Source organism: Lineus longissimus, chromosome 7, assembly GCF_910592395.1.
Source record: "Lineus longissimus chromosome 7, tnLinLong1.2, whole genome shotgun sequence".
Taxonomy (NCBI): Eukaryota; Metazoa; Nemertea; class Pilidiophora; order Heteronemertea; family Lineidae; genus Lineus; species Lineus longissimus.
Genome location: NC_088314.1, coordinates 6,661,478 through 6,689,449, shown reverse-complemented (window position 1 = coordinate 6,689,449; position 27,972 = coordinate 6,661,478). Strand labels below are relative to the sequence as shown.

At 40.2% G+C, this 27,972-nt stretch overlaps 1 protein-coding gene across 2 annotated transcripts; it reads right to left on the bottom strand.

The window, feature by feature from the left end:
- Nucleotides 1–37: 37 nt before the first annotated feature.
- Nucleotides 38–27,920, bottom strand: LOC135490795 (uncharacterized). 2 transcript variants are annotated; one of them, XM_064776299.1, is made up of 29 exons: nucleotides 27,041–27,920; nucleotides 20,310–20,428; nucleotides 17,808–17,894; nucleotides 17,506–17,565; nucleotides 17,078–17,158; nucleotides 15,201–15,252; nucleotides 14,423–15,011; nucleotides 14,102–14,295; nucleotides 13,730–13,814; nucleotides 12,881–13,503; nucleotides 12,318–12,524; nucleotides 11,571–11,756; nucleotides 8,311–8,481; nucleotides 8,067–8,082; nucleotides 7,622–7,891; nucleotides 7,287–7,439; nucleotides 6,984–7,051; nucleotides 6,557–6,636; nucleotides 6,335–6,410; nucleotides 6,086–6,121; nucleotides 5,505–5,674; nucleotides 5,131–5,260; nucleotides 4,753–4,878; nucleotides 4,244–4,359; nucleotides 3,881–3,955; nucleotides 3,486–3,571; nucleotides 3,158–3,374; nucleotides 2,712–2,977; nucleotides 38–2,407 (listed from the first exon to the last, which is right to left on the bottom strand). In XM_064776299.1, exons 1-29 carry the CDS (start codon nucleotides 27,177–27,179, stop codon nucleotides 2,281–2,283), a joined length of 4,605 nt encoding a protein of 1,534 aa, XP_064632369.1. In that variant the 5' UTR covers nucleotides 27,180–27,920; the 3' UTR covers nucleotides 38–2,280. The 2 variants fall into 2 exon arrangements, with proteins under 2 accessions (XP_064632369.1, XP_064632370.1); XM_064776300.1 differs by lacking the exon at nucleotides 12,318–12,524.
- Nucleotides 27,921–27,972: the final 52 nt, after the last annotated feature.

Here is a 27,972-nt window from a genome sequence, read left to right as displayed (position 1 = left end):
CTGCCAAAAGTGGTACTAATTCGACAAGAGATGAATATCGCTTGGCCTCTCACCTTTGAGTTCGTTCATCGATCAACACAAAATAAAGTATATTATTTTATTTGCTTTTGTATTGATTTTGATGGTATCATTGTCCTATCAAGAAAACTGCAACCCCGTGAAGGAGGTTGAAAATACATGTACGTACACGTTTAACCTGTCTGCGTGATTTGCACTGTACGTCAGATATATCTGGAAAGTCATTGATATGACGTGTAGTGTACGTCACATGCCGCCAAAGCCGATTCGACCATGCCGGAAGTCTTAGAAAAATGATGACGAGGGTCTAATTTTAATAAGACCGAAGTTCGGTTTAAACGTATGTATGCCTAAAGTGTGATTTTGATATTAGGTGTACATATGTTTGTCGAAACGTCAGTAAAGATCGACAATGACGAAGAATTGGTGTTTTTTATCTCTGCATTGAAAACCTGACAAGTCCGATTTTCATACTACATGTTCTCTTAATATTCGTTTAAAGCTCGGAATCACAGTCTTCACCAGCACGAGGGAAATCAGACAAGAGAACACTGCACACAAACGCCCAAATAATTACATGTATAGTGATTTCGGAGGATCATACATGAATATATTGATTTGAAAAGCACTAATAACCCAAACAACTAAATCACGAAATAACAACACCACCAAGAAGAGTGCGAAAAAGAATCCGTTTATTACAAACAATTTAGTTTTAAAAACATTTTGGTATCAAAATACATGTAACTAATAGAACTCATTCATGTCTTATCAGAGGAGATCTTGGAATGGAATGGTCTGTGTTGGTACAGGAACTTGCATAGATTCAAGATCGGTCTTCAAAGTGGTGAAGTTTTGAACCCGTTATTAATTTGCAATATTTCATGATACTGCAACACTAAGAGCTTTTATCACTGTAAACATTAGCAATCTAGCCAATCATGACACAGCTAAGAACTGGCCAATCATTACCAAAGTACGATCAAATCAAATCATCCAATCGAAATAGAGCATACATATCTGGGTCAGATATTTGTCAAAGACAAGTGGATGTTTAGCGTGCACGTGACTTTTTAAGAAACACACACGAAAAGTGCAATATACGGAGTATTTTAGACAAACGTGTTTACTTATAAATGTCATTTACATTATTTATACGTGTCATAATAAGGTATGTTATTTGTTGGCGAATCTCCCGGACTACAAATTGGAGATAAAGATGAATGAAATGTTAATCAAATACAATGTAGCACCATTATTAGCATCAGCAGCTTTGCACCAAGTGCGAATAAACAAGGATACTCAGTAAACACAACAGTTGCTTCAGTCCTGTACGAATGCCTGAATTGATTTATGGTTCGGGGCTTTGATCCTGGACTGGTCTTTATCACGAGTAATCAGGGATATTTTGGCGGTATTCATCTGAAAACATTCCTTGTTGACTGGTCCAGCAGCGGCCAAGGCAAACGCTGTAGCCTCCCATCAGGCCAGTCAGCGAAATCACAATGCTTTATTATATGTAGCTTGATACTGCTGCATGGTCAGCTGTATGTCAGCATTGCCTCACATCGTGGTGATGATGCAGGACACAGCAGTCAAATCCCTTCCCTAAAACTACTCTTTTATTTACTGAGTATGTGCGACACACAGTGCACTGTGAACGTTAAGTATACATCACTAAATTTCAACCCTACAGAAAACGAAATGACGCCCCTGGTAGTAAAGGACTTCCCAGAAGAATCCACGAAACCCCAGTGCATTGGGCACTTGAGGGGACGTGCAATCTTTCTGGAGCGCCCTGGTCGTTTCTGTGACGTCAGAGAAGTCACGAATTAGCCGGGAATTCAAAGTTGTTCATTTGTTTTTTCTGCACCTGGTAATTTATATAACAACGTGATTCAGGGTCACAACTTTCAATACCGGCCCAGTACGTACGGTGGGATATCACAGCATAGCTTTGGACAAAAACAAAATCACATGTTAATTTTTATTTTTTGGCATGTTGCGGAGGAAACTCTTCACCATTCACTGGGACTCATCAATTATGCAGCTTTTCCGATATCACAGTGACCTTCTTTGGCACTGAAGGGGATCTGAGACCAGAGTAAAATACCAGAGACAAAACCCTGCTAGATCACAAAAGCTTACAGATATCACAGTCACTGACCAAATATCACATTTTCCGAGTAGAATTACCTTTCACATACTGCACATTTTTCTATTAACAACTCAATCTAATAATTCAAACTGGTGTCCCTTTTCTCATTTATCATCAAAGTCATCATTGGCGAAGATGTTCGTGCTCCAGTCATCTTCTTTTTTCTGCTTACTGTTGGTCCCGGGCGTGTCTGTAGCTCCTTGTTTCGTCGCACCGATCATAGACGGTAATCTAGAAGAATAGAAGGGAAAGGGTACGTGTAACTGAGCAGTGCTTAGAGTGTTAAGGTGGAAATAAGAAGGTTTGGGTGGAAAATATCACGACTTGCCAACTCACCTTTTGTGTTTGAAATTTTCAAATGAGAACTTGACCTTCTGCCTCTCACATACCACCCACCATCGGTGGAGGTGCGGAATGGTTTGTTTGGTGATGGCAGACAGGAACATTCTGAACTGCTCTTCTTTCAGCTTTCAGCTTTAAAATAGTTAGTTCTATGGGCGCAAAAAGAAGATTTATCATTATAATCATCACTTACTTTGAGTATTTTTCAAGTAGCTCCATGTTTTCCTTTGTTATATCGGCCTTGACCTTCCCCTCCAGAAGATCATGGGCCTTCTTCCGCAATATGAACGCTGTTGAATTGTGCATCTGATACCCTAGGGGATTCATATCTCGCTGGATGGAGTGCCGCCGGAGCATACCGGAGTATTTCCCATCGGACATGTCAAGAGGATTGTCGCAAATGTTTTCGTGCATCGAAAGGAACAGCGGAATGTAACACATGTAGTCGAGGAAGTTGATCTGGAAGTGGATTGAGTGTGTTTGTTATCTACCGACAATAACAATTTAACCAGAAAAGGAAGTCTCAGTTCAACTGAACAAAAATCTACGTAAACCATAACGTTGTTCTAAGCAGGGATGTAGTGCTACGTTATATACATTATTAACATGCTTTTTCCAGAACTGTTTTGCATGACCTACCTCTCGAAATTTATTCGGCATCATCTTATCCATGATAAACTCTTGCTGTTTCCAGTTCAGGCCGCCAGCAATGAGCTCTATCTTGAGCGATTCGGAAGTGATGAAGTTGGCGTCTCTATCAGCACTGGTATTACAGTAGAACATAGCTTTGTACAGGTCCATCTTTCTCTCTATGTCTAACAGGTTACTGATTTCGAGTAAGTGCTTACAGTACGGGCTGAAAAGAAAAAGTAGAAGTACTGTTAACTGTTATTTTCGCGGACATCGTGCACAAAGATTCGCGGGAAAAATATTGAAAAATCGAAAGGCATTTGTAGTTAAAGCTTACTCCATCTGTGTGACTCTTTCGCATAGCGCAGATATTACTGCAAACATCTTAAACGTTACTTGGCTGGCATCGTCTAGCTTAAGCACCTGAAAATAAAGGTTACGAATTCAGACGCTTATCATAATAATTTTGTTTTTTAAATTTTAATCAACTATTGAAGACTTCTTGACCTGAGTTGATTTAAGATGGACAGTCCTGTTTAGGTGACGAACGTTCTACTTCTTAATCTGCCTGGTCATCGTACAGCTAATCCTGGATGCCGGTTCCAGTTGGCCAGCATTCTTCAATCAGGGCTACTAGTTCTGGCCATTTTGGCAGGATGAGATTGACAGTCCATAACAAAACAAAACAACATGTTCCAATCGGCACTTAGTTCTAAACTTCAGACGGTTTACCTTAAATACATATTCCATCTGTTTCTTTGTCAAATGCTGAACGGTTGGCACACCATCCAAGCCAAAACGCAACTCCTGAAAATGAGAAATTGAGAATGTTGAAATTTGCCTGGGTTACGGCATCCTTTAAACAGTACCTCAAATCTGCACTAAGCTTCTTTGAGAAAAAAAGATAATCATGCCTATTATGAACCTGTCAAGATGTTCAATTACATGTACAATTACTTCGACGATACGATGTGTTGCATTTGATTGCATTCGTGGAACTGATGAGCATTTGGATATATAATCCTTCTCTGCAAGGTCGTATAGATGGTCTTCAATTCGATATTTCAATGACGGTTTATGAAAACGATATCTAACCTTATAGCTAAGAGCGGCATCAAAGTCTTCGTCTTCGACCACAAATGCTTTGGCGTACATTTCAACCTTCCCGGCGTCAACCAGCCGGTAATGAGCAAGATAATCAATGTCACCATCTGCAAGAAATCAAAAAGAAGAATTGGGGGAGCTTGTCCAAAGAGAATGAATGGATTCTGCATCACCAGAGTCAATTTTGCTTCGGCAAAAAGTCGATTAAACATAGAGACGTTACATGTAGCAAGATGCTGAGGTCCCGCGAATCTCCAGTTTCTATATAGATTTGCAAAGACTGCAAAAATATGGCATTCGTGGAAAGTTCTGGGCAATTCATCACCCAAAAGACCACAACAGTAACCACCTGATGTTCATTAGACTTTCTGTCCAACAATTGCTCTTATCACACATCATTTGCATGATTTCCTTTACAGGAGGGTGTCAAACTTTCGGATCAACTTTCGATAGAATTTACATATCATGAGTACCATCACTACTGTCATGACTTTACCAACCTCTCTCATCGAGATCATTAGCATAATCTGATTTTAATTTCGAATCTTCTATAATTCTCTTGAGATGGTCCAACAGCGCCTGTCCTCCTCTTCTCATCTTGACATTGACCTTTCTTGTGCCACGTACTGAAAAACAAACAAAAATCTTAACTAAATGCTAAGTACTTTTGCAAATTAAAGCATTGATTACATCTGAAAGTTAACTTATTTGATAGCTTTCATCCGAAAAATTACATCACAAATTATTACTTGTCTTCAAAATTTTCCTCGGTATAAAAAGAATGAGAGGTTTCTTACTAATCACCTATTACATTGCATTTGTAGAGACAATGCGAAACACATCTGATAATGCACGCGGATCAGAAGTGCGAGACTTACACGTAGTAACATCAAAGTCACTGTCATTGGCCAAGTCATCGGTGTTGACGTCACTTCCGTAGTCTGCTAGTGTCTTCATACCAATTTTCTTGCCTCTGTCAACAATGTCTATATCTTTGCCAAACTTCTCCTGTTGGGTGAATTAAGGTACATTTCTGTAGTCTCATACACATCAGAGTAATCAGAGATTGTCGATATTTCCCAGCACATAAAAAGACTTATTCGCCAAAATTCACGCTGGGGAATAGCGACAGAATACATCAGATTGCATACATTGCAACTGTTTTCCGATCAGCTTTATCAGCGTCAAAACCCAGCCAAAACAAGAAGCACTGCAGTGGTACGACAGGATAACAATAATGACGAAAACTTACCATAAGCAGTCTTTTTATCTCACTCTTCGGGAGAGTGGGGTCGATGCCGAGCCGCCTGAGATCGGCGTCGGTGAGTTTCTTGATATCGATCTTTGCCTTGCCCGCCTTGAGACGGACCTCACCCGTGACTGGGTCAATTTCAAAATAATCTCCATCCGAACTCGCGTCGTCTGAAAATAAGTGTGATCGAGTGGGGTTTTTCATGTAGCATTTTTTTTCAGTTTTAAGGGTGGTTCAATCAATGACAAGGCCTATAAAGTGGTTAGCTATTGGCCACCGTAATTTAAATTTAACAGATAACATGGACAAGGTTATAATGTAGTTAGCTATTGGCTACCGTAGTTTAAATTTTACTGATTACATGCACATGTACGACAATCAATGACAAGTAATGTAGTTAGCTATTGGCTACCGTGATTTAAATTTCACTGATTACATGTACATGTACATGTACATGTACATGCATGTCTTTTGTTTCATCTATACTGAACGCTATTCACACACTGCATTTGCTGAACCATTTGACTGGGAAATAGGAAATAGGAACCAGTAACGTGAATGAAACCATAGAAAATACATACCAACTTCTTTCTTCTTTATAAGGTTACCTTTGGCATCTGAAAATGTAATACAATCGTAGAAGCGATATATCCATAATGACAATATGTAATATAGCTATCTTGCTGAACAGGACAATGCTTGACTTTCAAATAAAGGTACAGTAGGCCTACATGTAGCTTTTTCGTAAGTCATAGCTAAAATAAGAAATCATATATCAGTGAAACAAAAGTCAAAGGTTTTTAAAGGGTATCCAACTACTTTATTCTTACCATAAGTATATTCATATCTCTTTCCACCCTTCATCTTGATTTTCTTCTTGATTTTATTCCCATCTGCATCGACGGACTGCAAAGAAAGAAAACAACATGTCATGCAATCGTGAGCAGGTCAGGGATTGAATTTTTTGAAAGCGGGTATAGAAATTTGATATTCCGAGGTTCTCAAAAACAGAAGATAAAGTTTGGAAAACCATATAAACGAGTCTTACTCACCCAAACTGATTCGCCACTGAAACTGCTGGCGCCACTTCCTTTCCTTCCCTTCTTTTTGCGTCCCTCACCATATTCACCGTCTGCAAGGAGAAACAATTTGCAGGCTTATCGACATCTTTACTTGCCTTTCATGATTCCCAGCAAAGTTTCATAGCCAAAGTGAAAACTTGGCTTTAAAATTCAAACTCATAACAGTCATTGCCTTGTCAACACAAAACTGTGCTTATAGCTACTTTCCAAGAACTTATGATGTAGTAATTGTGTCATCAATTTTCAGAGCTGAATTCAAGACTCTTATAACGTAGTTATTGTGGATTTAGAAATTTTAGTTGAAAGCGGAGTATGGAAAACTGTATTCTCCAGACTCCTAGAGTTGAGGCTAATACAGTTCAAAACCAAGTTTTTGTTGTAGGTAGTGTACACTTACCGTCACCCTCGCCGTCCGCCTCGTGTCCATCTTTACCCTTTTTACCCTTGCCTTTAGTTTTGCCCCAACTGAAAAGGGAATATAAGACGTCTCAAACCTGCTCAATTTCTTGAATACCAACAAATTTGCTGTCATGATGGATACCGTACATGTACATACATAGCACACACGCGTTTACCCTTTTTTCAGTTTTATAAATGAGGTCAACCGCGTTCTTCACAATGCAACCAAAAGACTAACGTAATGTGTATCATATTACTGTCTGGTCGCCTTAAACTGATTGCATAGTTTTGATATACATACTCTTCATGAGCGAGTCCGATGCCGCGGTCATCCATGTCTTGGCTTCCCATTCGACCTCGGCCTTTACCGTAGGTCACCATACTCTTTGCTTTCGCCGCTGCTTCCGCCTTTTCGTTCTCATATTTCTTCCTGGCTTCTTTCACCAATTTTGCTCTGAAATTTCAAAGATAATTGATCCAGTCAAGCTATGCACCAGATGGAACCAAAAGATTCATGTCAAATAAATCATATAAGCTTGTAGTAGTTAGATGTTTTTATCATCTTTTCAATACCGATATGACTTAAAAGGCAGTAGCCGACACAGATTGCGTAACAAAGCCGACTCTCTGACTTACTGTTTGTTTTTCTCCACCATCTCATCATATTTATCACCATACTTCTCCTTACGCTTCGCCTCGCGTTCCGCCTTTCTAGCCTCTCTCTCGGCAAGGTAGACTTTCTTCTCTTCCTCTGTCATATTCTTTAGTTTCTCGGCTACGATGTCCGAGTCCGTGGTGGCATCACTGAACACAGGGGTCTCGCCCTTCCAGTGACCTGCTTGTTCCTTCCCCCGCTGCTTGCGGATGCGGACCTTGCCACCTTTTCCATCACTTACGCTGATGAAACTGCAACATTTAAAGCCAAGATTAAGACATTCCAGGCGTAATCAGATGACTTATACAAGATATGAAACAGTAGTTTGTACTCATCATAGAGGCATGGCCTTCATACGAGGTGGTATAGTTTTGGTATTAAACTGTAATTTACATGTACAGTACTTCGAAGAAGATTATCACTTACCTATCGGAATCGGAATCTGCAAGTAGAAGAAAAGAAGATAAGTGGACTCTGGTACTTTATGACGTTTATGCCAAATACATGTATCACCAAAGTGCCGTGGAGGACAGACTGATGTGCATGAACTGGCCACCATTTTTGACGACCATAGCACTCGCTGAGGTTGCACTGGTCTGATCGGTATAGGCACACAAAGAAAATAAAAGCAAGGTTGGCAGAGTCAATCGCAACTTAGTTGATAACGCACCTGAGGCTATCTCTGCCTTCCCGTGACCTATGACCTTTCCTTGCGCGTCCCTGATTCGCTTCTTTTTCATCACCCTTCGTGTACCTCCCGCGCTGACCTCGCTGTAGTAACTGTGGTCGCTGTCCGGACCACCGCGCTTCTTTTTCTTTTTCCGCTTTCCGTCTTCGTCGTCTGAAAGATAACGAGGTCCCGCAAAGTTTCAGTCGAGATCGAACAACTAATATACCGTACATTGTACTTTAACCTACTTACATACTTTCTTTTAGACAGTATAGCCTGTTCTATAGATCACCCAGTAGACGCCCCTTCTTTGAATCCTTGATATAAAACAAATGTAACAGTTTTAAATGTCCTAGGACAGAATGTCGCCGGGAGAAAGGAATCTAGTACGCTATTCATCACTGCAATATAGAACGCCGGTCATTGCTCTACATCCATACCCTAATCCCTCACAATTCAGATTCAGATTCAGCAAAACTATTACGGTTAAGATACCTTCAATCTGAAAGAACACAACTTAGTGTTAGGAGCAAAATAACAATGGATTATCATCATACAAAGTATAAGATTACAAGATTATGGACCATTTCACGGAATGACAAAAAAGGACGAGGATGAAAGAATAGATTAGGTCAATTATGATACTGAGGATGAGGGTAATAGGAGGAAACTCCGAGAGAACACAATCTGAAAATTCAGATAACAGTTGGTTACAGTACGTAGAAGTGGACAAACGTGATGTCAGAGACGCACGAAACAACTAGCACGAAGAAGGACACGCGAATCAACACTCCACACAATCTAGGTTTCAATACACGGAGATTAGGTACAGTACAACGACAGGAACATAGGACTCTCCACGCATCACACCACAGGTTGTACCCGAGGGGCTCGAGTAGCGCTGCCTCTCCTTGTACCCGACGACATTCCCGTCCTTGTCTCGTATCTTTTCCTTCCTGAAGCGCCGCCTCGTGCCTCCTTCGCTGGTTTCGCTGAAGTAGCTATGAGCGCTGTCAGGCCCGTGCACTCTTTCCTTTTTCTTCTTTTTACCACCTTCATCCTCTGAAAGTTTCAGTAAAAGTATTCTCTGTGAAAATACCATTCTGTTTGGGATCAACCTAATGGTCAGTATACTCGCCATCTCAAGCATGGATGGTGTCAGACCTTTGGATCGTCTGAACCAGCTTCTCGACTACTCACCAACGCCATAACACTGCAAGGCTGAAGTGCGGAAAACATTGATTTCTAGCCAATGGCCGAGTAAGACCAGTTTTGTCCTCACCCGGTAAGATAAATCCAGCTATTAGGCTTTACCGAGGTAGAAAGACACATTTCCTTCAGTTAAACAAAATAAAAGTTCAAGCATTAATGAATCTCGTTTAACGTAGAATCACCTGAAGGACTAGTGTAGTTCTCAACCTCCCCGTGGCCGATGACATTGCCGTCCTTATCCCTGATTCTCGCTCTTCGCTTCCTAGTCCGCGTGCCACCCGCGCTAACCTCGCTGTAATAGCTATGGTCACTGTCAGCCCCGTGCTCTCGGCGCTTCTTCTTCTTTTTCTTGCCGCCCTCACCCTCTGTAGGTGTGAAGATTCAATTAGATTTAGGTAATGAATCATTGATACGAGTATGATCACTTAAAAGATGACCATCCACAAATAACAATTAATTCATTTTTTTGCCCTCAACGTTTTAGGCCTCCAGAGCCCAACACGTTGCGGACAACGGATAAACGAATGAATATCAATAATATTGTGGAGATTAAGGTAAAGAACACAAGTGGTACTATTACTGGTATATACTTGTATTTCAAAATCCAAGTTTAGAGAATCAAGTGTCCCGCCTCATCCTGAAAATCCTTGAGAAAAGTGTATTAGTTTAGGAAGCGCTTTGCTCGTGCTGTCTATGCTGCTTTTGGCTGAATAGAACCGCCACGTCAGACAAAGTTTCGCGCACTGGCAGTAGTCCAGTACTACAACAGCAGTTACTCCAATGCACACCTGCACAACTACACGCCCTGACCATGTAACTGATTGACGTATAACAGTGGGGATAGACTGTTGGTGTCAATAGACCCGCAGATCTTCTGCGTATGATGAAATTTAATTGCGGAAAGATTCGACGAGTATCATGTGGGCATCGTCTGGTAACTCATGCACGCAAATCTGAAATTGCTGAGGGTAAAAACAGGAATTTCTCAGTAAGTAAAGGAACGTCAGGTACGGGGCTGCGAGGAACTGACAATCACACACAGAATCACCTGAACTGGAGTAGTTCTCAGCCTTCCCGTGCCCTATGACCTTCCCGTCCTTGTCCCGGATCCTCGCGCGTCGCTTCCTAGTCCGCGTGCCGCCTGCGCTGACCTCACTGTAATAGCTATGATCGCTATCATCTCCGTGCTTCTTCTTCTTCTTCTTTTTCTTGCCGCCCTCGCCCTCTGCATAGGTATTTGAATATCATGGTGTGAAAAACTATATATTATATGCCTTCTGGTATCTTTTGAGATGAATATGTACACGTACACTGTGGAAACGCTACTGAGTACATTGTACGTAGGATGCTTTTTATCAACTTGTCCTAAAACTTTAAGAAAGTTTCTATTTGTTTATAAAGCGCTGATTCGCTCGTGCATGCACAAAAACTGAACAAAAACGCGCTTTCGCAGGCAGCGAGAACCTCACTGGCGCTACGAGTTTACACTCTTAGCCCGTTGCAACATCCGCGCAAATCTGGAATAATGAGAATAGGATAGAACATCTTCATCGCATGACGAAAGCAATGATTCTGCAGGGGACTGGGAAGACCAAACAGTCACACAGAATCACCTGAACTGGAGTAGTTCTCAGCTTTTCCGTGCCCTATGACCTTCCCGTCCTTGTCTCGAATCCTCGCACGCCGTTTCCTAGTTCGCGTGCCGCCTGCGCTGACCTCACTGAAATAGCTATGATCGCTGTCTGCGCCATGCTCGCGCCGACCTTTCTTTTTCTTTTTCTTGCCATTTCCTTCATCCCCTATAGAAACGCCATCACGAATGATTTTGAATAAAATTGTAATATTATACTAAGATAAATAACAAAAGAGAACATGTACCGGAAAATAAACAATGTTGATACACCGAAAATGAAATACGAAGGCGCGCAGTTATAAGTTTTAGGCGTTAGCCGGCCTACACAAGGAACCAACTGAACTCAGTGGTGATACTGATAGAAATATTTCAAAAAGATCGATTACAAATCATTTCTGTGGTTCGATCTACCTACCTGAGCTTGAGTAATCCTGGGCCTTACCATAGCCAATGACCTTGCCGTCCTTATCCCTAATTCTCGCCCTCCTCTTCCTGTGCTTGGTGCCCCCCTCGCTCACCTCGCTGAAATAGCTGTGGTCGCTGTCCGCGCCGTGTTCTTTGCGACCCTTTTTCTTCCCTTTCTTGCCTTTACCCTCATCCTCTGAAATTGAAAAAAAATGTTATTAGACCACATGTCGTATGCACATAAGTAGTGGTGAAAATGCGTATCGCTGCGATTAGTTATTGAGGCGAATAAGACTCGGCTATCTAGGCGAAGCGCGTTAAGAGGTAACATTGGTAAAGATGAATCAACATGCCAATTCGTTTCATTACAAACATCCACACAGTGGAGAGGCAAGGATAAAGTAGGACGGAACAGGTTAAGAAGGATCTGAGGCCATGGCCACACTACGGTAGGGATTGAGAAGGAGTGAATGGGGAGGAAGAGAAGATCAGACAGTGTAGGACAAGATAGCAAAGAAGTTATAACCCATCACGACGGCGGTAATACTGTTCACATGCAAGCAAGGAAACATGCACAAAAGGATGTAAATTAGAAGGTGATCAGGCGGATTCGAAAGAGGAAAAGAAGAAAGACCTCCTCTACCAAACACGAATTAACACAGTAGAAAGCCAAGTAAGAAAAAAGAACAAAAGCAGGAGGATGTTAGGACAAGATTGCCGCTCCGCTCCTAAACACACAACGACACCGGATCCGTACCACTTGTGACCTCTTGCGCCTTTCCGTATCCGACAACCTTCCCATCTGCGTCGCGGATCCGCTTTCGCTTCTTCTGATGCCGCGTGCCGCCAGCGCTGACCTCGCTGAAATAGCTGACGTCACTGTCTGCGTCACCTGCCTTCCCCTTGCCGCCTTTCTTACCCTTCCCTTTCCCTTTACCGCCAGCGCCACCTATGCCCTCGTCCTCTGAAATCGGCAGTCAGGCACACGTAGAGAATTTTCATCAATTTTACCCAATCGCCAAACCAATGACCTTAATATTCTTTAAAAAATATTACATTAAAGAGCCCACACTTACACCTTCAACATTCCACATGACGTCACAAACATACGGCACGCACAAAAAAATAACCCCACTTCAAGTTTGCATGTTAGACGCTGTACTACGCTATGTGTTGTGTTCTTTCAGCAACCATACAACCATACTGACTCTGAATCCGCGCAACCACTAACAGAAGTTGCAGTTTGTCTTCGTCTGTACTAGGACCACCTGAAAAGTGTGCGAAGATTAGCAAAAAGGCACAGGTGTAAAACCAACTCACCGCTTGAGGTGTAATTCTCTGTCTTGCCGTACCCAATGACATTACCCTGTTTGTCCCTAATTCTCTGCCTTCGTTTTCGGTGATGCGTCCCGCCAGCGCTCACCTCACTGTAGTAACTATGGTCGCTATCAGCTCCATGGTCCCTGCCACGTTTCTTCTTCCTCTTTTGTGCCTTGATCTTCTCACTGGTATCACTGTGGTACGACTCGCTCTTAGCGTATCCGCCACCAGGCAACTTTTTCTTCCTGCGGACTCTCCGAGTACCGCCCTCACTGACCACGCTGTAATAGCTATGGGCACTGTCCGCCCCATGCTCTCGTGCTCGCCTGCGGCGCCTGCGCCTGGCTGCCCCCTCCTCGTCTTCGCTACTGTGATACGAGTGCGCACTTCCACGGCGCCCGCCCGCCAACTTCTTTCTCCTCTGCACATGGCGGGTCCCGCCATCACTCATAAAACTCTTGTAACTGTATTCGCTGTCGCTACCCTCCATTCGTTTCCCCGCTTTGTGTTTTTTGTAAGCCTCCTCATCTATCTCGGCCATGCCATTTGCCCCCTTCTTGGTAAACCTTCCCTTGTTTATGGATCCAATACCGCTGTCATCCGAATCCGCTCTTGCTACCTTCCTAGAGAGGGAGAGAAGAACACAAATTACTGATAGTCATCGCTCAGTCTATAACATGTCTTAACTACATGAACGGCATAGGATCATTACCTTACAGAACGATGCTTAGTACGTTCAATGTCGTTGTAAACGAGGTACACCTGCAGTCAACATGAACTCATTCAAAAATACTTCTTCGTTTTCTATCATATCGAGTCAAGTTAATTACACCTTGCTTCGCCACGTACTTTTTAAACATTTTCCCAGTGATTGGATCCACCACGTACTCGTACAGTTCTCCATCCTTCCCTCGGACTCGGGTGCCCGGTTTCACTGAAATGGAAGTCAAGCGTCATTGCTAAGAAGTCCAATAAAGGTTGGGGCTACTAGGTGGTACATGTAGCTGATGGTGTTACTCTTACTGCGAAACATTTTAGTTAACGGAGGAACTACTCTATATATGTGAGACTACAAGCTCGAGAACATACTAGTTCCGGTGTTATAATCCTTTTATCCACAGACAAGCTCAACGACTGAGACCTATTCTGGTTGCGACTGAAAACTCAAATAAAGTACACGTAGTGTGTGTAGCGAGTTCTTGTTAGGGGGCTTTGACTTACTTTTGGCGAGCGTTTCCTCATCGTCAGATGCAGAATAGACCGTGGACGCCTTCTCCCAATTTTCTATCTCCTCCCCCTGTTCAAGCTTGATGAACTTCTTCAAGAAGTTCACATCTCCGCCACTTTTCTGAAACTCCGCAAACTCGTCTTCCGTCATAAGGATTGTCTTCTCAATAAGGCGACCGCTCTTCGTCCTAAATTCAAACGCAAGTTAAAAATAATATATCAGGTAAGCCATTTCGGCGACAAGAAATATTTGATAGGATGCAGTAAGATCTGAACTCATTGCACGCTAGCTTCGATGTACATGTACCTTCTTACCTTATGTAAGTCTTCACGACCTTCATGGCGGTCGACTTCGGTTTCTCCCAACCCGCAATTTCCTCCCCCTCCTCAACCTTCATGTATTTCCTCAGTATCTCATCTTGAACATCCTTACCACCCTTCATCATCCTCTGATAATCCTCCTCGGAGATCTGTATCGTCTTTTCAATAATCCGGCCACTTTTGGTCCGGATTTTCGTGGTAATAGTCCGCATTTTCGCCTCACCCCAACCCTCAATCGTCTCCCCATCCTCCAGCTTCATATGTTTCTTGAGCAAAGTGTTAGCATCAACATCACCCCGTTTCATAGCCTCGTAATCAGACTTCGAGACATACACCAATTTTTCAATCAATCTACCGCTTTTTGTTCTAATAAAAGTCTTGATAGCTCTCTGTTCTTCTTTGTCGTAAGAATCCAAGTTCTTTGCGTCCTCTTTCGAGAGATACTTCTTTAGAAATTCAGTCGGGTCGCCTCCTTCTTTTTGAGCTTTTTGAAAGGCTTTGTAATCCTCGTCCGACATGAAGATGATTCTTTCCACGAGCCTACCACTCTTGGTCCTGATGTAGGTTTTCACAGCATGCACAGCTGAAGGAAGAACGAAAGGTAATCAAGAAAGGGAAACTGGAAAGGTTTTTTTGAGTCAATACTGGTGACCTATTTTAACTAGCTCCAGTGTGGATTGGCCCCGATGATCCATGATATCACTTTCTGGAGGAGTCATGTTAAAAAAGAAGAATTTTTTAAGATGGTCCCTTGTTGTTTTATATCACTTACTTTTCTCCTGAATTGCTTCGAGTCTTTGCTGACGCATGATTTCCTGCTGGCGCTGTAAATGAAAGCACGAAATGCATATTTCGCAAAGAATTATTTCATATCCTATTTTGTACACCATTTATTCATAATTCGAAGTTGAACTTTTAAATTACATGTGCATGTATGTTTATGTACAATGAATACAAATCTAAACATTGCTGTTGGGGTACCATAGGTCGAAGTTTATCACACGCATATCTGGTTCTCTAATATTTGGCGCAGATGCTGCATTCGTTATTATTTTGGGATAGGGTAACATCACTGAGAATATGCAGCCTCACTATGCATGTTAGAACACATTTACCTATCCTCTAGCCCAGAGTAGCATTGGGTAATACGCTGAGTTCAGGTACTGGTGTCGAAAATACGACTGCGGTGGAGCGCTTTGAAACGTCTACGAGCATGACAAGTCCTATTGCCTATTGGCGTAACACTCCCGACAAAGGCAGCGGAAGAAGAAGTAGAAGTTTGTCTCTCTTCATTTTACTCACCAACCAACGCTGCATGTGGTATGGAGGAGTTATGGAGAACAATCGATTATCATTGATGCAGATGGTTTCAGAACATGGTTTTACCTCACTTCGAAAGAGTTCGTACTTACACGTGTAAAATTTAGAAAACAAATGCATTGCATCTAACTTTACCAATCGTCAACTACGAACTCTAAATGATACGACAGATTCTCAACTACAGGACACGCTGTTAGGATGGTTACACTTGGGATAAAAAAATAAAATAATTGTGCAAGGACGTTTTGTTATCAATAGTTCTATTGTATCAATCCACTGGCAGTATGAAGTTGTTACGAATCACACTATACATGTAACACTTACATTTTAAACACAGTAATTAGTATATCGAACTAAAATGTGGGTGCGGGGAGATGCAATAGGTAGATGCAACAGGTTCAAATGCATTTTTCAGGTGGATCGAGTGCATTTCAGAAAGGTGAACAAATATTTCATTGTTAGTACTGCACAAATGTCCACACATCGGCGATAGTGGATGTGTTCCGGGACAGTATGAGATGGCAAATGTTTAGTGCAGTTACAATGTATTTGACATCATGCATATAAACACGCTGAATGCAAAATATTGCACATTTGTGCAGTACTGTTAGTCGAAATGCAGTTATTTCATGGTCAGTGCAGTCATATCATATTTTGTTTTGTGTGTAACTACCTGGAATTCGAGTTCTTCTATGACCGCCTTGACGTACCAATAGCTATGGCGGTACCCACCACCTACCCGGATGTACTTGTGCTGGAAAGCATTACAAAGCAGTTGCCATCATTACTAAGATCTAATCAAGGCAGTCTATTGCAATATTAGAGAAAGATATAATGCTGTATGAAAAGTGGAAGAAAAAAATGAAGAAAATGAAAATGAAAAGTTAGGGAGAAATGTGTTTCTTCTAGCTGACGAAAGCTGCAGGAGGACAGAAGCATGCAAGATTTGTGCAACCTTGGCAAATAGCTATTTCAGTGCGGAGCCGCAGCGGGTTTCCAAAAGAGTTGAATTTTCCAATCCTGGCTGAAGCTCGTGGCTGACAAGCGATTGTTATCGCAGTGACGTGCGATGTAAATCACCGTGCGACGACACATGTATCTTATGTAACGGGTTTTATATTGTATATCAAACACTGGTTGCAGCGATTTTTGAGCAGCTGTTTTTCGCAAGCGACGCAATGAAAATCGTCCATTGAACCAGATACGCACACCCTTCCATTTAAAATTTTGTACCATGATGCGTAAGCGCCATTTACCAAAGAAGCACTGAAGAGCCAAGTCACACTACATTAACCAGCCACTACGAGCAACATCTGACCACCGGTTTACCTTGAACTCTATCTCGAGAAGCATGGCCTTCACGTGCCAGTAGCTGTGACGATAGCCACCGCCAACACGGATGTATTTGTGCTAAAGAAAATTATTATTTCATTAACGTGATGATCTTATCATTATAATCATTACCGTGTTAAACACTTTGGAAAGATCATAATCGTCCTCATTCACGCTGGTTCGTCGACAAGTTTACTCTTGTTGAATAAATTTGGACATACAGGACTTCATTGTTTTGACGAATGCAGTAGTGGAACACTTTTTATACAACAGAAAAAATTAGTCCTTCAATGTATCCTGACCTTATCAGTACGTGCTCTTGCTCCCACTAAAGAACATACTTCCTAGTGATACAACAAGAGTACCAATGGCCACAGTGACGAAATACATGTATACACCTGCAGTACTGCAGTGGCCATACTTACAGCTTCGCATTTCTTATGTGGCACTCCAAGCATGCATTTCAAACAATCTTCGTCCGCGGACTGAAACAAAAAGATTCGAAAAAAATTCAAAATAAATGCCTGAACGCGATATCATATTTCCTGTATTGCAACGAATCATAAATGATCAAATCTTTGCTGATGTGAGTCTGATGTTTACTTTACTGATGTAAGTCTCCTTGGATTAAAAGATCGACAACTTATTTGGTGATGCCACCACCACGATAGCTTTCTGTTTCTTGCAGTCAATCGTGGGTGATAAACATGCGTGGTAATCGACTTACATATCTGACAAAGCCGGCTGGATCCCGCCATCGGTTTCCTCTAGGGGTGTGCAAGGAGCTTCCTAATCGGTCTAGCGTCTTCACCGACTGTAAAGAAAGGTATGAACGTACAGGGCTGTAACAGCTTTTTATAGAGCTTTGACGTTAAAAAACAAACTAAACAGGACTAACGTTGTTAAGGATATTAAACGTAACCGTCAAAAGGGATAACGTGAACTTTGTGCATTTGAACAATCGGGCCCAGAGCGGTTCCTTGATATTTCTAACTCTTTTACACTTTGTCACAGAAAATTCAAGTACATATAACTTTCGGCTATAATATCACTTCGGTGTGATGGGTAAAGCGTGTGAAGTTACAAGTTATTTCTCTTTGCTTGTGGCACGACAGACAAAAAACAAGATTCGCTATTAATCGCGTAGGCCTCAAAGTACTAAAATCCAATTTAAGTAACAAATATTCCGCGTTCAGTCAAAATTAGCGGATAGCAGATGAAAAAAATCCTTAGCGCAAAAGAATGTTACAAAAGAAACCATTCCAACCAAACAACTTCAGGCGATATGATAACAACATTGTACCAAGATGCCCAGGTCGATAGACTTGACCAGCGGGGGACAGGCTATGGGTGGTGTCCAATTTTACGCTTCCATTGAAAAAGCCTGCGGAAATAGGTCAAGCTGGTGTCGTCGTGCTGGCAGCGATAAATTGATATGTTTGAAGTGGCTTTCAAACATGTTCGTATCCTGACTGATAATTAGGTAATTATGAAACCAAAGTTGCCAAGGGTTGTCGACCCTTGTATTCCTCTTTAGTCAGCTCTTTTGACCCACTGCTGTTAGAATGACAGTATGATATCATTACCCATCGAACCTATTTAGGCCTATGATATAGCCTATTCGACAACGTTTGTTCGTCTTGCGCTCGCTGTATTTCTGTGAGGTTTGGTTCTTACTGATCAGAGCTTCGCTGGATGCCATTCTCATTGCAGAAATGAATAAAAACTTCTTCAGTTCGGAGGCCCTTGATGCCCCAAATATTTTGTTACGATGGTTACAGAAATACAAAACCCTGCTTGTTCGAGAGGCTCCGATCAGTAGTTTGTGCTCAGTATAGCCCAAAACATAGCGAACGGTTGATAAATGGTATAGGACTATCATTAAACCCATCTCAATAGATCAACAGGAAGGTTATAGAACATTCTAGACTGAGATCGGTATGATACGATTCACAATTTTCATGACATATGTATAACAGATCATACGATTTCATTAATGAGAGATTTTGTTGATGATATTGATATTAACAACAATAGACCAGTTCAACATTTTGACGTTTTCAATATTTTTCATAACATCAAACTGACAAGAAACTGTTTCCACGTTTATTATCCATACAGGGAATGATCAGATGAACTTAATATACCGAATCCACAGGTATATACGAAGTTGACTAAAATAATCAATTCTACTTGAAGTACACATAGATAGTCTTAGTTATTGAGCTTTTGATCTGTGATTGAATGAAAAGATTGATTACCAAATTAAATTGGTTTTCATTACATTTGAAACTATACTTTGCTTGATGTGATATTTGATAGGCCGAGAGCAACTCAGCATGTCCTACATTAATCATTTAGATTAACTGGTTATATCGTGACAGGGGAGAGTTTTTGTTTTGGACTTGAAACACATTAGATTAAAAGATTTGACTTTGATTTGATATTTAAGTTCTAAAAGTTGGTCGTTGTTTGTGTTGTGAGTGTAGATAGTGCAGTGAGCCTGCGCATGAAGCGTAAAATTTAAAGCGTAAAAAGACAAATAAGTTTTCTCGCTTCCCCCAGACGTAAAACTTGAATTGCAACTTAACCTCAATATACCATGTACATGTAAATATACACTGATCAACGACCGGCTCGGATTCTTTAATAAGATATCTTGCACATGGTCGTTCTTAAATTCAGACAGACTATAACTGCACCGTTAACAGATCCTCACTTTTTTCGATACCGAGAACCATCAACCGGAAGTGCTTGACGTGACAGATTTTATGGTTGTCATGACACTCGATAAACAAGCTCCATGGTGTTGCTTGCAGACATTTTTGTTACACACTTATGTCATTAAGTTTTATACAAATGATGCGAGAGTCGGTGATAATGATTTTTTACCTAAGGTAACCATTTACTATAGTAACTGACCGAGTAATGCACAGTACGAGACTATAAATCTCAGAGCACAAGTAATTTCATGGTACACAGAATTTCAAGTTATGAAGGCATGAAAGATGGAATCAAAGTCATTGACTAAGGCCTATCTAAGCAATATGGGTTTAGAGCCAGACCTGACTTTACCATAGACAGCTACATGTACACTATATGAAAGACTTGGCATGAGTAAAAATCAAAAGTTCTTTTACTTCCTAACCTTTGCTTTCGAGAAAAGTAATGCCTGTAAAGTTTTTTAAATTTTCAACTTGATAGTAATATGAAGTCTTATAAAACTCACTGAAGCGTGGCTGATTCCTGGCCCGTTCTTTCCTTTGTTAATGGCGGGGAGCTTGACGACTCGCCCGTTGTTTGAGCGGGTAGTTGAGCGATTGTTGGCCCGATAGAAGCCATGGTGATCTGAAAGGGAAATTAACAAGTTAAATTTAATAAAAAATCGTAATATTATTCGGTGAACAAAAAGTCTACCAGTTCAAAATATGTTGAACAGTGGATCAGTTTTATCATATATCTATTTGGCGGGCTTCAAAAGATTTAGTTCATCAACTAACGTACTTATTATCCGGCACAAAATGTGTAACAATCTTTTTTTTCTTCAAATATTCACAATCGTGCATGCAGTGTATTCAAATTGAACATCTGAACATTTATGTGCCTGATAGTACATGGAAACGCCGCTGGGCGTCCATTGTAAATTGATGAAGAGCATCACATGGAAATCTTTCCTAATGGTCTTAAATTACTTTATCAAACGATTTGGGAAGTACTGAAATATCACTTAGGTGCTTTTATCATTCAAGAAGATCAGTTATCTAGCGCTATAAAGAGTGTTTTTTTAGGAATTATATATTCACAAATTTATTCATGGTGCTTGTAAAAGGTTTAAGCAAATATGCTTTCATTTTTCGAATATCGTGAGTGAATAGAAAGAAATTCGTACACCATGTTCACAGTACAATAGGCAGGTTTCGCTACCCTCGCTGAAAGCTTCGTATACGATTGACGGAGTATACTGGCCCACAGATCATAAACTTACAGTCATATAATTCCTAAATTCGCTCGACAAGACGTAAGAGGCCTAGTCAAGCCAAAAACCAATTTACTTAGAAAAATTTAAACCGTTGTTCGACACTATTTAATTTTTCTTAGCGGATCTGGTTTAATCCGCTTCTCAGGCTAACGATCTGAACTTTGCGCATTAAGTATGGCCATGGTCGACAACAGCGTGATTTCTGTTCAAATTTCTGTGTTCATAACCTTAGCTATTATCTAGATATATCAGGCTAAAAGAACCATTTAACAAGATGGCAGATACGAACTGTTTGAAATCCCAGAGAAGACATATCTAACCTTCAAAGTGTTATGACAGCGCAATAGCCAATGCATGTAAAACTATGTATCAAACAAGTATGAAATAATGTTTCCCTTTCACTGGTTATAGAAATGGCCCGGAAATGACTCCAAATAAACTAAACCAGAAAGAGTTATCAAAAGAAGGTACTAGCTATTTAAAACATTAAAAGCACTATAAGTATCCGTCACCAAAAAGGTAGATATGACCCCAGAATAAACCAAAACCAGAAAGAAGTATTAAAAGAATGTACTAAATATTTCAAACAAGCATAAGATCACTAAACATACCTTGGCTTTCGCCGATTTCGTCTAAAATAAAAATGTTGTTTTAATCAGAATCATTTGCATTATCTAAAGCAAGGTTTCTATGCCTAGTTCGTACTCTCAGTAAAGTAGAATTGAAATCAATTTGTTCTATAATAATTTTACACTTGTCTATAACAAGGCAGCACTTGCACTTCTTCTTCCCTTTGTATGGACTGGAAAAACACTCAAAAAATCCTTCACTACTTTCTTACTAATCTTTTTTGCAACTTGCTTAAGTGAAAGTCTTTCAAATATAATTTGAAAGACTGATTATGTTTAACTGATATGAAATGTCGTTTTTATAAGGCGTCAATGAATATAATTGATTTGGTTTGATTTTTTGAGTCAATCATCACAACAATTGAATTATGTACATACTCACTCTGGACATTTTGCTCTATAAACAAACCCTGACAACTATTTGTATTTTAGTCCAACGGTTCTATTCGGATCTATTTGCATTTTGTCATATAAAAAAATGACTAATATTTGTCGAAACATTAGTTAGGCAAACAGCATTTCATTATTTACAATTAGATTTACCAAATTATATATTTACTACAGGTAACCTCTGTCATCTTACACTATCATTCACTTGCAGTACAAATAGAGACATGGAATAAGGATTTATGCCTTCTTCAACATTAAACATGAACCGTAACCACTGTTACCACACTTATGTATTACTAGCATACAAATATTTCATTTGCTTTTCTTCTCAGAGTAATACTTTTACTTTGAGCCTTCTTGAGGTCTGGTTTTCTTTTGAACTAAAAAACCTTCTATCCTCTTACATGTAGTTATAAATTAAAATGGGTTCATGATACAGCCAACGGAATTGTTGCTGGCAATCATCAAGTATTAAGTAAAATAGCTATGGCTGCAGAGCAAGCATAACGAACACGAAAACAACAACAAAAACTCTATAAAATGTCTCTATAGAATCATGCCAAATAGATTCATCCTGCTACTAATCAACTAATATTTGAGAGCACTAGTTGTGACACACTTCAATCATATCTTCTGCCGGTTCTATACCAGTGTGATGATTTACTCAACAGAAAACGCCTTGTAGGTCTATTCGTTTGTTCCGGTTCTGCGGTACACTTTGAAATCGGGTTTACGTGGGGTAATAGGGGTATCCGGTCAGCTTGTCAACCTGTCATCCCTATAATTGTATAGTAGTAACATGTCCCTAATCATTGTTGATCCACAGAAGAGGAAAACAGATGGACTTACAATGCGTATTTTCCAAACTGAATCGTCACACTCTATAGGCTACATCATGAAACAAACGCACACCGTTCTATCTAGAAACTCATACTTTCAGGTTCTTCGGGTGGGGTAAGATAACAAGGAGTAGATTTTCGGAATCGTACTTTTTTGCGTTTGGAAATCTTAACCATTGGCAACTTTACTGAAAAGAAGCGGGGCAACGATAACAATTTTGTTAGCAGAAGAACCTTTTTAAAACTGTATTACGTAAATGACCGCACTGTGTTACATGTGTTAATGTACACAAAATTAGGTCTGTGATTTTTCTGCGTCGATTCGAACTGGCGAATGTAATTTGTGGCTTACATCTCTTATGACTTGAAGTGTGTCTGCTACACATTTGCAATTACCCTTTGGTCCTTTTGAGCCAAAAATCAAGCGTTATAGAACATTTGAAGAATAAGTAAATCTTCTTAGAATAAAACCAACATTTCTGCCGTCAAAAGTGGCTTAGGGACTTACTTTGAATTAGAATCAATGGAATCTTTGAAAGTCGTCCGTTATGACTAATGAGCATGACATGAGCATGCATAACACAGTAATGTAAGCATGGCTTCTTTATATATAATACAAAAAAACATATCAGATTTGCCTGTATGTTTTTAATAATGCTTTCTGCTTTTCTACCAAGAACAATCGAGGACCTTTAAGTGACCCTCTTTGACTGAGTGTCCGGGCCCAGGCCGGTTTGTGAACGCCTTGACCTTTTCTTTTACAATGTATTCTAATTAGTCTGATAGTCCCTAACCAGCAGAGTGACGGGCATTTTACACGAAAATCAGATTTACTAAGCGTAGCTACAAGTAGTTATGTTCGAAAAATCACTTTGGGGACCCGTGCGAGTGTCATTTGATTTTTTTTATTTATCGGGACGTGTTGGTTAAGCAATACCTCCAATAAGATATAAAATAGCCTGCGCACCTAAGGTTAGAAGCCCTTAGAAATAACAAAAATAAAGAATTCCTTGGCCCTAAAGCAAGAACTAACACATTTGCTTTAAAATTACCCAATTAAGTGTGCTAACAACGGGTCCAGCAAACAGCAAAATTGATTATAAGTCTTGAACATTAGAGTGACGGCCATTTTGCTTATTTGTTGGCTGTAAACATTTGTTCATAAGGGCCAAAATGGCAATAAGTCTTGAATAATGTTGCAAGCACGTTTAAATACTAGTATGATAACAAATAATACTATCTGTCATAACATCGGCATGACAGCTGGAGGGTCAAATTAACTGCTTGGCGACCTTCACGACAACAGATCTGGTATTGAGACCAGTGCAAAGAAAATCTTAGACAATTTTTGCCCGGGAATTTATGATAGATTGAGGTTCGAAGCATCAGTATTACTCTATTCGTATTGATGGTAAACTTACTTAATCTGAGATTTAAGTTGGGTCGAGAAGAACTGAAGTTTTAACCAGAATTTGGTAACAGCCCGGTGACAGGGTCATTCGTGACACGATATTAGCAGGGAACTTCTCCGGCGGGTATTTTCAATATTGATTTGGTTTCACTCTAATCAATGGAATTGGTACAGTACTTCACCACACGGGCGAGAGAAGTCGATTTAGAAAACACAGGAAATACAAATACAATCTGGCGTGTTTTTATTGGCGACATTTTCTAATTCAACTGTCAAAATAAAACATAGTTTCAGGCGCTCTGATTGGAACATATATAATGCACGTACAATAATGGAAGCAAATACGAGCAGAGAGAATATGTTCGATCGCGAATATGATGTCAGCTTTGGAGAATGACCTGCAGAATCACTCCGCCCATGTGTGAGCATAAAAACCCACCCCATTCAACAAACTCACTCTACTTAAACATATTTTTCGAAAATCTCAATTATCACACATTATGGCTCCATTGCTTTGTAAGGAGATTATGAAGCTCTAATATAATATTTATAATAGGTCACGAAATCCGTACAGAAAATTGCTCATTCATGTAAAATAGTTCACAGCAGGCCTTTTTGAAATACAGCGAGTGGCATATAATTTTATTGAAAACTATTTCAGATTCTTTTATATTCTTTTGTGTTGTGTTTTGTAGTACGGTATTCATGACTTCTGGTTTGGCCAGTGTCGAAGCTCATGAGATTCGATACCTCCAAGATATCAAAATATTATATCATGGCTTGCCATCGTGACCAGCTGAAAGTATAAAGTCACGTGTGAGTCGGGCCTACAATGCATATTGAATGGTCTCTATTGTTACTTACCTAACTAACCGGTCCTTAGAAATATATCTTTCAAACATTAACACTAATTTGACTGTACACAAATGTATATGTTCATGAGTTATCATCACGCATGAACATTTTCACGATCGTCAAGGAATATCATAAACTGAAAAAGTACTAATCTTGCCAGTAAAAAGTCAAAAGTAGTTTATAACATTTCAAATAGCGAAATCGTCACCTTATTTGAACTTTAAATTTATTTGATAAAGAGATTCTAAATCTCTAAATCGTCCCCTTCATTAGAACATTAAACTTGTTTATGAGATTTTAATCTAGAAATTTTATTAGCCCCCATTCAAATATAAAGTGGCAGTAGTGTTAAACAGTCTAGCTCGACACAACAAACTTGTCACCCTTTTGCATTGCTCACATCAATCAAGTTTTCATACCAATTTCCATACCAGCATGTTTTATATTAGTGTCCATTCTTCAACTGTTGCTAGCTAATATACTAGCCTTGTATCGCATTTGTATTCGATATAAATTGGCATTCTTATGATTCTTCATACACTCATTGGTGTCTTCTCGACCAATGAATTCATCCTTACAATTCGATTTCTAAGACTGATAGTGCTTATTGTAGAAAATGATATAATATACACGTTTAAGAAATCATTGAGATAGCACCATCGAACTGGTTTTTTTCTTTTTAAATTTAGCTGTAAATTGATATGGTATGTGTATAGAGTCGCTCATGCAAAATGTACTGATAATTTCGGCAGTTTAGGATGAATTGAAATTAATATCAAGAAATCACTTGTGTGGATATCAATTTGAACATAACATACGCATCGTTTTGGTAAACTTATTCGCGTATACTAAATCACCATTTAACATGTTTAACGTTACATATACATGTACTTCTAGGGTGAAACCCTTTAAATATGAGGTGACGTTGAGTTCAAATGTTGTTTCCCTGTGTATATATGATATACTTGGTGTTCCCAACACGTCCTCACACCCCCTGGGGACCTGGAGCATCCTGGAATTCCAAGCTGACGGTATATGGCTACGGACATGGAACATGCACAGTACATCAATATCAATTCTATAGCGAATCAAAACATGGTAAAATCAAGATGGTCGTGGAACTGCAGGGTACATCAATATCAATTCCACAGCGAATCAAATCATGGTGAACTCTAGATCGATGTACAATAAACAGCGTAACACCGCAACAACATACACAATAGCCATCCAACACGATTTCAGCGTCAAACACAAACATTTACAAGATCAATGGCACTTTAGTGTTACACTATCAACCCAATATATGCATAAGGAGTTACAAAATGTACCTAATTGACGTGGTACTGTCAGCTTCTTATCCGATGCAGCTGATCAGACCGCTGTAAACAGTCTTTATTTTTCATGTCACGTACAGACTGCGAATACTCATTAAACATGTTAAAGACGACCTCGGTTCTTCGCTCAACGTAAATAAAAGAGGCACAAAAAGTATACGCATATGAAGTCATCAGAAACATAGCATGAACCAATATGATAGTTCGCCGTTACTTGTTGCGGTGCTTGCAAAATTAATATTTGGATTGTGAGCTAATATTTAAACACGTAAGTTCCATAATTGCCATGGAAGCGCATATTGTTTCGGACGGAGTGGTTGTCAGGTTGTCTAGTTGTGTCAGATCTACTGCAGGACACACGATTTTTTTGTTTCCTTAGAAACACGGACTGTGATAGCGATATGTTGTTATTAAGGAAACTTTAGAATACGCTATCTGAATTGACAATACGATGTTACATGTATTTTGATGACAGCAAAGAATAAGTATCGTGTATGAAATCCAGATAATTGTTTTTACTCACCTGCTGAAGGCGGGGGAGCCCACGTGTAGGCCGTGCTCGTCGTTGAACTCCTACTTGAGGGCCGCGAGTCTTGGCTGTTGTACGACTGACTGAGCATACCCCCGGGTCCTATCGGGGGTAAGACAGTCCTGTCTGCCATTCTTCAGTTGTGCTCTCGGGATATCCGTAATCAACTGTACTGCATTGTGCAATTTCTTCCCATGCTCTCGAGGAGATAAGAAAGCCTAGCGAATGATGCAGCGGGATTACACGTATATAAATATTCTGCGTCGAAAGGGCAACTTTTCCTATACCCCCTTCCTTAAACCTCTTGTAAGAAATATTCCGACCAATAGATTATTTTACTGCTAACCCGTGACACTTAGCACAAAAAGAGATCGATATTTATTTACATCCAGAGTACTAGAAATAGCGATAACTACTAAGTATTCTTTTGCCACGTCGCCTCACGGTCACGGCATTACCATCTCACTTAATACAGCGAAACAGTTTTGAATGCTGCTGATTTGCCTGTCAACCAATTGGTGGCTACACCGACCACCTTTGCTACGTTGCCTTGGTAAGCACAGAAACCGTTCAGTGAAATCCGTTATCGTCGATCACATATTTCGTCCAGCGAATGCTAACCGGTAAGATTCAGTTACCTTCACGAATATCTATCCAATGAAGACCAGGACGATTCGTACCGCGCTGACCACTTGTTCAATGTTCCCGCATCTGCTAGATGATGGAATATCCCTTGCTGTACATTCGACCAGTCAATAGGCCTACTCGGCTACTTTTCCCGCCTTCGAATGTTAATTGGCGTCATATCCATCGGCGGTTTAGCCGCGTTAAGGGCTAGCATTGAACTGTCATCCATAGCATTAAACTCAACTTAAACCACCAGTGTTGTTGTAACACACATACGGGTCTATACCTTGACTGTTGGG